Here is a 10,475-nt window from a genome sequence, read left to right as displayed (position 1 = left end):
AACCCACTGTTCCCAGACCAGTTAACCCACTGTTCCTAGACCAGTTAACCCACTGTTCCTAGACCAGTTAACCCACTGTTCCTAGGCCAGTTAACCCACTGTTCCTAGACCAGTTAACCCACTGTTCCTAGACCAGTTAACCCACTGTTCCTAGACCAGTTAACCCACTGTTCCTAGACCAGTTAACCCACTGTTCCTAGACCAGTTAACCCACTGTTCCTAGGTCATCATTGAAAATAAGAATTTGTTCTTAACTGACTTGCCTAGTTAAATAAAGGTAAAATAAATTTTTCCAAATACAATTGTGGTTTGGTACACCAGAAGTAAATTAATTTCCAAAGGAAAACCACGTTTGCCTTGCAGCATTGCATTGCAGAGGTAGTTGCAGTGCGTTCTGTGTGGTCCATAGTTTGGATAAATCAAACATATGCATCAAATTCTATATGTAGATGGCTTGACTCCGATGAAATGTGGAATAATCGGTGATGATATCCAATCCTCCAAAAAAAGTTGTAACATTTATTTAACAATCATTTGAAAACAAAACCTAGTTGTTTTTAGCGGACCTGGGGGTCGCCTTTACCCCCAGCAGACAGACGGAATTCTCCGCAGTGCAGTTTACTGTGACGTTGTGTTGATAATGACCGGTGAGAACAAGGCGGGCCTCGGTCTGTCTGCCTGCGCGTAGCCAGCTGGTTCATTCCAATATTATGGAAACCTTTTCTGTCCCAGCAAATATCACTTCTCATTTAGTGTAAAATTATAGCGAAAATTAACAACATTTCAAAATGTTAAAATATGTTTGACAGAGAAGTTAAAATCCTGTTGATTTTGTTCACCATTATGCTTGCTCACTCACAGAGCTATGGCTAATATAGGCCCCACGTTTCCATCCTGTAAGATTACGCACCTAACAGTTTGAAAAATGCACCAACAAAAATTTAAGTGCCTGAGAATGACCAATATGTTTTTCTGAAAGTCAAACATGTACTTTATCAGATAGAATAGTAAAATGTAAATATATATATATATATATATATATATATATATATATATATATATATACTTCCCTCACCAAAACGAGGAGGCACCATAACGTCGGAATGAGCCAGCCCAGTAGCAGCTCGGCCCCAGACTGTACAGAAGCGAAGTTGAAGGCTGGGCGCGGATAACAGAACGCTATGGTGGTTAAAAGGGACGTAGAACAATTCAATTGACATTTTAGCTACATATAATAGTTACTGGAAATCTGTTTTGAATAATACAACATTTTTAAATCAACCATTTTTTTCCTCTCTTCGGGTTAAAAGGCCTTTTTTTGGGAGTCTATTCGCCACAGTCTCTGCGTACCGACCCGCTACCAGTCAGTGTTGCGCGACGTGAAACATTTTCATCTGGGCAGGAGAGGATTTCTTCCCTTCTCGTCTGCGTGTTGGATATCACACGGATTTGATCGGAATATATATTTAAAACAAGTTGGATCATCAATTTAGCCAAATCGTTTAGCTAAATGAGTATAATCTTCGTGGTGATCTCTCCGATCAGATGTCAGAAATACACATGACAGTACCAGCCACACCAAAAATATATGACTGTGTCTAGTTGTCTAACGTTAGTTGGCCTTTGGGGAAATGTAAGGTTACTTTAGCTGCGTTTCATGGATTTGTAAAATCCTATCATAAAAAGCGTGCTAGATAGTTGTTTTGAAGTGTATATATATATATATATTTTCTTTCTTTCGTGAATGCTGTTTTGCTTGTTAGTTCTGGTTCATGTCTGATGACTGTAGGTAACGTTACTGTAGCCCAGTACAGAGGAGACTCGGATGTCGAAATAAAACGTTTTGGCAATCAAAAACAATAGCTAGCTGGGTCCTAAAGTAGACAGACAACTTTAGATATTTTCATAGCTCATCAATTGTTGCAATATTGATGTTAGCTTGTGATTTTTAACATTTTTTTTTAAATCACATTTTTTTGTTTGTTGTTGCACTGTCTGGGACCTAAATGACTGTTTGGACAATCAAGGTTAGATAAAACAAATCATGAATATCAACTGTTAAACCAAGAAGACATTTATTCAGCCATCGTATTTGATTATGTTAGATTATTAGATAGTCCGGGCGAATGTGCTCGTCGAGCTCACAGATTGAAGGGGGTGAAATAAGGAGAAGTTCTTGGAGAAACCGCCCGTCCCAATTAATCCCACCAGCCATGGCAGTCCTGGGCCGAACGTCGGGGCTGGCACCGGGGCTGGCACTGGGGCTGTTCGGCATCCTGGGCCGAACGTCGGGGCTGGCACCGGGGCTGGCACCAGGGCTGTTCGGCATCCTGGGCCGAACGTCGGGGCTGGCACCGGGGCTGGCACCAGGGCTGTTCGGCATCCTGGGCCGAACGTCGGGGCTGGCACTGGGGCTGTTCGGCATCCTGCTCCTCAGTCCCGTCGCTGGTAAGTTGAACCTTTCTTGGCCTTGCGATGTTTTGCTTAATGCGATGGAATAAGTATACATAAATACATTTCCATATGATGTCATTGGAAAATAGGTTTGAGATAATGGATATATATATATTTTAACCATATCTCATAAACCCCCGAGGTGCTTTATCGCTATTTTAAACTGGTTACCAACGTAATTAGAGCAGTAAAAATGAATGTTTTGTCATATCCATTGTATATGGTCTGATATACCACGGCTGTCAGCCAATCAGCATTCAGGGCTCCAAACCACCCAGTTTATATTGACTATTCTATTACCTGGGCCTTTCCGAGCTACAGATTGTAACACCAGACAGATAATGTGATTTAACCAAAACAATTTGGACCATTTATACTGGTCATTTTTAACCTGGTATTCGTGAAACCCTCTTCATCCTCAATTCTTGGGAACAGGAGTCTCATTTTGTATTTTTTTTTTTTTAAACAAATGAGCATTTTTTAAAATTCAAACGGACCCCCGCAATTGGACACAGACATTGTATGAGACTCCTGTTTCCACAAAACGAGGAACGAAGACAGTATCGCAAATACCATGTCAGTCGAAAGATCTCTGGCAACGTCTAGACACACCTGTAACTACCAGTATAATGTTGGTTATATCATATTATCTGGTGTGTCCATCTGTAGCGAGGTCATTCCATCTGGTCTGGCAACGTCTAGACACACCTGTAACTACCAGTATAATGTTGGTTATATCATATTATCTGGTGTGTCCATCTGTAGCGAGGTCATTCCATCTGGTCTGGCAACGTCTAGACACACCTGTAACTACCAGTATAATGTTGGTTATATCATATTATCTGGTGTGTCCATCTGTAGCGAGGTCATTCCATCTGGTCTGGCAACGTCTAGACACACCTGTAACTACCAGTATAATGTTGGTTATATCATATTATCTGGTGTGTCCATCTGTAGCGAGGTCATTCCATCTGGTCTGGCAACGTCTAGACACACCTGTAACTACCAGTATAATGTTGGTTATATCATATTATCTGGTGTGTCCATCTGTAGCGAGGTCATTCCATCTGGTCTGGCAACGTCTAGACACACCTGTAACTACCAGTATAATGTTGGTTATATCATATTATCTGGTGTGTCCATCTGTAGCGAGGTCATTCCATCTGGTCTGGCAACGTCTAGACACACCTGTAACTACCAGTATAATGTTGGTTATATCATATTATCTGGTGTGTCCATCTGTAGCGAGGTCATTCCATCTGGTCTGGCAACGTCTAGACACACCTGTAACTACCAGTATAATGTTGGTTATATCATATTATCTGGTGTGTCCATCTGTAGCGAGGTCATTCCATCTGGTCTGGCAACGTCTAGACACACCTGTAACTACCAGTATAATGTTGGTTATATCATATTATCTGGTGTGTCCATCTGTAGCGAGGTCATTCCATCTGGTCTGGCAACGTCTAGACACACCTGTAACTACCAGTATAATGTTGGTTATATCATATTATCTGGTGTGTCCATCTGTAGCGAGGTCATTCCATCTGGTCTGGCAACGTCTAGACACACCTGTAACTACCAGTATAATGTTGGTTATATCATATTATCTGGTGTGTCCATCTGTAGCGAGGTCATTCCATCTGGTCTGGCAACGTCTAGACACACCTGTAACTACCAGTATAATGTTGGTTATATCATATTATCTGGTGTGTCCATCTGTAGCGAGGTCATTCCATCTGGTCTGGCAACGTCTAGACACACCTGTAACTACCAGTATAATGTTGGTTATATCATATTATCTGGTGTGTCCATCTGTAGCGAGGTCATTCCATCTGGTCTGGCAACGTCTAGACACACCTGTAACTACCAGTATAATGTTGGTTATATCATATTATCTGGTGTGTCCATCTGTAGCGAGGTCATTCCATCTGGTCTGGCAACGTCTAGACACACCTGTAACTACCAGTATAATGTTGGTTATATCATATTATCTGGTGTGTCCATCTGTAGCGAGGTCATTCCATCTGGTCTGGCAACGTCTAGACACACCTGTAACTACCAGTATAATGTTGGTTATATCATATTATCTGGTGTGTCCATCTGTAGCGAGGTCATTCCATCTGGTCTGGCAACGTCTAGACACACCTGTAACTACCAGTATAATGTTGGTTATATCATATTATCTGGTGTGTCCATCTGTAGCGAGGTCATTCCATCTGGTCTGGCAACGTCTAGACACACCTGTAACTACCAGTATAATGTTGGTTATATCATATTATCTGGTGTGTCCATCTGTAGCGAGGTCATTCCATCTGGTCTGGCAACGTCTAGACACACCTGTAACTACCAGTATAATGTTGGTTATATCATATTATCTGGTGTGTCCATCTGTAGCGAGGTCATTCCATCTGGTCTGGCAACGTCTAGACACACCTGTAACTACCAGTATAATGTTGGTTATATCATATTATCTGGTGTGTCCATCTGTAGCGAGGTCATTCCATCTGGTCTGGCAACGTCTAGACACACCTGTAACTACCAGTATAATGTTGGTTATATCATATTATCTGGTGTGTCCATCTGTAGCGAGGTCATTCCATCTGGTCTGGCAACGTCTAGACACACCTGTAACTACCAGTATAATGTTGGTTATATCATATTATCTGGTGTGTCCATCTGTAGCGAGGTCATTCCATCTGGTCTGGCAACGTCTAGACACACCTGTAACTACCAGTATAATGTTGGTTATATCATATTATCTGGTGTGTCCATCTGTAGCGAGGTCATTCCATCTGGTCTGGCAACGTCTAGACACACCTGTAACTACCAGTATAATGTTGGTTATATCATATTATCTGGTGTGTCCATCTGTAGCGAGGTCATTCCATCTGGTCTGGCAACGTCTAGACACACCTGTAACTACCAGTATAATGTTGGTTATATCATATTATCTGGTGTGTCCATCTGTAGCGAGGTCATTCCATCTGGTCTGGCAACGTCTAGACACACCTGTAACTACCAGTATAATGTTGGTTATATCATATTATCTGGTGTGTCCATCTGTAGCGAGGTCATTCCATCTGGTCTGGCAACGTCTAGACACACCTGTAACTACCAGTATAATGTTGGTTATATCATATTATCTGGTGTGTCCATCTGTAGCGAGGTCATTCCATCTGGTCTGGCAACGTCTAGACACACCTGTAACTACCAGTATAATGTTGGTTATATCATATTATCTGGTGTGTCCATCTGTAGCGAGGTCATTCCATCTGGTCTGGCAACGTCTAGACACACCTGTAACTACCAGTATAATGTTGGTTATATCATATTATCTGGTGCGTCCATCTGTAGCGAGGTCATTCCATCTGGTCTGGCAACGTCTAGACACACCTGTAACTACCAGTATAATGTTGGTTATATCATATTATCTGGTGTGTCCATCTGTAGCGAGGTCATTCCATCTGGTCTGGCAACGTCTAGACACACCTGTAACTACCAGTATAATGTTGGTTATATCATATTATCTGGTGTGGCCATCTGTAGCGAGGTCATTCCATCTGGTCTGGCAACGTCTAGACACACCTGTAACTACCAGTATAATGTTGGTTATATCATATTATCTGGTGTGTCCATCTGTAGCGAGGTCATTCCATCTGGTCTGGCAACGTCTAGACACACCTGTAACTACCAGTATAATGTTGGTTATATCATATTATCTGGTGTGGCCATCTGTAGCGAGGTCATTCCATCTGGTCTGGCAACGTCTAGACACACCTGTAACTACCAGTATAATGTTGGTTATATCATATTATCTGGTGTGTCCATCTGTAGCGAGGTCATTCCATCTGGTCTGGCAACGTCTAGACACACCTGTAACTACCAGTATAATGTTGGTTATATCATATTATCTGGTGCGTCCATCTGTAGCGAGGTCATTCCATCTGGTCTGGCAACGTCTAGACACACCTGTAACTACCAGTATAATGTTGGTTATATCATATTATCTGGTGTGTCATATTATCTGGTGTGTCCATCTGTAGCGAGGTCATTCCATCTGGTCTGGCAACGTCTAGACACACCTGTAACTACCAGTATAATGTTGGTTATATCATATTATCTGGTGTGTCCATCTGTAGCGAGGTCATTCCATCTGGTCTGGCAACGTCTAGACACACCTGTAACTACCAGTATAATGTTGGTTATATCATATTATCTGGTGTGTCCATCTGTAGCGAGGTCATTCCATCTGGTCTGGCAACGTCTAGACACACCTGTAACTACCAGTATAATGTTGGTTATATCATATTATCTGGTGTGGCCATCTGTAGCGAGGTCAGTCCATCTGGTCTGGCAACGTCTAGACACACCTGTAACTACCAGTATAATGTTGGTTATATCATATTATCTGGTGCGTCCATCTGTAGCGAGGTCATTCCATCTGGTCTGGCAACGTCTAGACACACCTGTAACTACCAGTATAATGTTGGTTATATCATATTATCTGGTGTGTCCATCTGTAGCGAGGTCATTCCATCTGGTCTGGCAACGTCTAGACACACCTGTAACTACCAGTATAATGTTGGTTATATCATATTATCTGGTGTGTCCATCTGTAGCGAGGTCATTCCATCTGGTCTGGCAACGTCTAGACACACCTGTAACTACCAGTATAATGTTGGTTATATCATATTATCTGGTGTGGCCATCTGGTCGTTTCAGCAAGCCATGAAACCCACCATCTCAAGTTGTTTTGAAACGGTTTCTGCTGTTAGGAACAGAGAAGATAAGCATTCCTGCAACATTCTTTTTGTTGAAATATAACATATTTTGAACCCCTGAGAAATTAGGATAATTGATTGCACCCAAATTGGCAATTTAAAAAAAAAATGTATATCATTCATATAATATTAAATCAATATAGTACCGAACATCCGGTTCGGACCAAACTTTTTTTCTTCCAATGAGTAAGACATGAGGAATCCCAAACAATAGGCAAAGCCACTCACAGACCCCTCACACCCCATGCTATTCCTCACCCCTGACCCCTCACACCCCATGCTATTCCTCAACCCAGACCCCTCACACCCCATGCTATTCCTAAACCCAGACCCCAGACCCCTCACACCCCATGCTATTCCTCAACCCAGACCCCTCACACCCCATACTATTCCTCAACCCAGACCCCTCACACCCCATGCTATTCCCACCCCAGACCCCAGACCCCTCACACCACATGCTATTCCTCAACCCAGACCCCAGACACCACATGCTATTCCTCAACCCAGACCCCTCACACCCCATGCTATTCCTCAACCCAGACTCCTCACACCCCATGCTATTCCCATCCCAGACCCCTCACACCCCATGCTATTCCTCAACCCAGACTCCTCACACCCCATGCTATTCCCATCCCAGACCCCTCACACCCCATGCTATTCCTCAACCCAGACCCGAGACCCCTCACACCCCATGCTATTCCTCAACCCAGACCCCAGACCCCTCACACCCCATGCTATTCCCACCCCAGACCCCTCACACCCCATGCTATTCCTCAACCCAGACCCCTCACACCCCATGCTATTCCCACCCCAGACCCCTCACACCCCATGCTATTCCTCAACCCAGACCCCAGACCCCTCACACCCCATGCTATTCCTCAACCCAGACCCCTCACACCCCATGCTATTCCTCAACCCAGACCCCAGACCCCTCACACCCCATGCTATTCCTCAACCCAGACCCCTCACACCCCATGCTATTCCTCAACCCAGACCCCAGACCCCTCACACCCCATGCTATTCCTCAACCCAGACCCCAGACCCCTCACAGCCCATGCTATTCCCACCCCAGACCCCTCACACCCCATGCTATTCCTCACCCCAGACCCCAGACCCCTCACACCCCATGCTATTCCTCAACCCAGACCCCTCACACCCCATGCTATTCCCATCCCAGACCCCTCACACCCCATGCTATTCCTCAACCCAGACCCCAGACCCCTCACACCCCATGCTATTCCTCAACCCAGACCCCTCACACCCCATGCTATTCCCATCCCAGACCCCTCACACCCCATGCTATTCCTCAACCCAGACCCCAGACCCCTCACACCCCATGCTATTCCTCAACCCAGACCCCAGACCCCTCACACCCCATGCTATTCCTCAACCCAGACCCCTCACACCCCATGCTATTCCCACCCCAGACCCCAGACCCCTCACACCCCATGCTATTCCCACCCCAGACCCCTCACACCCCATGCTATTCCCACCCCAGACCCCTCACACCCCATGCTATTCCCACCCCAGACTCCTCACACCTCATGCTATTCCTCAACCCAGACCCCTCACACCCCATGCTATTCCTCAACCCAGACCCCAGACCCCTCACACCCCATGCTATTCCTCAACCCAGACCCCTCACACCCCATGCTATTCCCACCCCAGACCCCAGACCCCTCACACCCCATGCTATTCCTCAACCCAGACCCCAGACCCCTCACACCCCATGCTATTCCTCAACCCAGACCCCAGACCCCATGCTATTCCTCAACCCAGACCCCTCACACCCCATGCTATTCCTCAACCCAGACCCCTCACACCCCATGCTATTCCTCAACCCAGACCCCTCACACCCCATGCTATTCCTCAACCCAGACCCCTCACACCCCATGCTATTCCTCAACCCAGACCCCTCACACCCCATGCTATTCCCACCCCAGACCCCTCACACCCCATGCTATTCCTCAACCCAGACCCCAGACCCCTCACACCCCATGCTATTCCTCAACCCAGACCCCTCACACCCCATGCTATTCCCACCCCAGACCCCTCACACCCCATGCTATTCCCACCCCAGACCCCTCACACCCCATGCTATTCCTACCCCAGACCCCTCACACCCCATGCTATTCCTCAACCCTGACCCCTCACACCCCATGCTATTCCTCAACCCAGACCCCAGACCCCTCACACCCCATGCTATTCCTCAACCCAGACCCCTCACACCCCATGCTATTCCTCAACCCAGACCCCTCACACCCCATGCTATTCCCACCCCAGACCCCTCACACCCCATGCTATTCCTCAACCCAGACCCCAGACCCCTCACACCCCATGCTATTCCTCAACCCAGACCCCTCACACCCCATGCTATTCCCACCCCAGACCCCAGACCCCTCACACCCCATGCTATTCCCACCCCAGACCCCTCACACCCCATGCTATTCCTACCCCAGACCCCTCACACCCCATGCTATTCCTCAACCCAGACCCCAGCTATTCCTCAACCCAGACCCCAGACCCCTCACACCCCATGCTATTCCCACCCCAGACCCCAGACCCCTCACACCCCATGCTATTCCTCAACCCAGACCCCAGACCCCTCACACCCCATGCTATTCCTCAACCCAGACCCCAGACCCCTCACACCCCATGCTATTCCTCAACCCAGACCCCTCACACCCCATGCTATTCCCACCCCAGATCCCAGACCCCTCACACCCCATGCTATTCCCACCCCAGATCCCAGACCCCTCACACCCCATGCTATTCCTCAACCCAGACCCCAGACCCCATGCTGTTCCCACCCCAGACCCCAGACCCCTCACACCCCATGCTATTCCCACCCCAGACCCCTCACACCCCATGCTATTCCCACCCCAGACCCCAGACCCCTCACACCCCATGCTATTCCTCAACCCAGACCCCAGACCCCTCACACCCCATGCTATTCCTCACCCCAGACCCCTCACACCACATGCTATTCCTCAACCCAGACCCCTCACACCCCATGCTATTCCCACCCCAGACCCCTCACACCCCATGCTATTCCCACCCCAGACCCCTCACACCCCATGCTATTCCCACCCCAGACCCCAGACCCCTCACACCCCATGCTATTCCCACCCCAGACCCCTCACACCCCATGCTATTCCTCAACCCAGACCCCTCACACCCCATGCTATTCCCACCCCAGACCCCTCACACCCCATTCTATTCCCACCCCAGACCCCA

General features: G+C 46.9%; 1 protein-coding gene across 1 annotated transcript in view; it reads left to right on the top strand.

The window, feature by feature from the left end:
• Positions 1 to 1,145: 1,145 nt before the first annotated feature.
• The window catches only part of bmpr2b (bone morphogenetic protein receptor, type II b (serine/threonine kinase)), a 150,971-nt gene continuing 141,641 nt past the window's right edge, over positions 1,146 to 10,475 (top strand). The window contains exon 1 of the mRNA XM_046294789.1: positions 1,146 to 2,448. Coding sequence (XP_046150745.1) covers positions 2,127 to 2,448 — 322 coding nt within the window. The 5' untranslated portion in view covers positions 1,146 to 2,126. The remainder of the gene's footprint in view (positions 2,449 to 10,475) is intronic.

Source organism: Oncorhynchus gorbuscha, linkage group LG01, assembly GCF_021184085.1.
Source record: "Oncorhynchus gorbuscha isolate QuinsamMale2020 ecotype Even-year linkage group LG01, OgorEven_v1.0, whole genome shotgun sequence".
Taxonomy (NCBI): Eukaryota; Metazoa; Chordata; class Actinopteri; order Salmoniformes; family Salmonidae; genus Oncorhynchus; species Oncorhynchus gorbuscha.
This window is presented reverse-complemented; position numbering and strand designations above follow the sequence as displayed.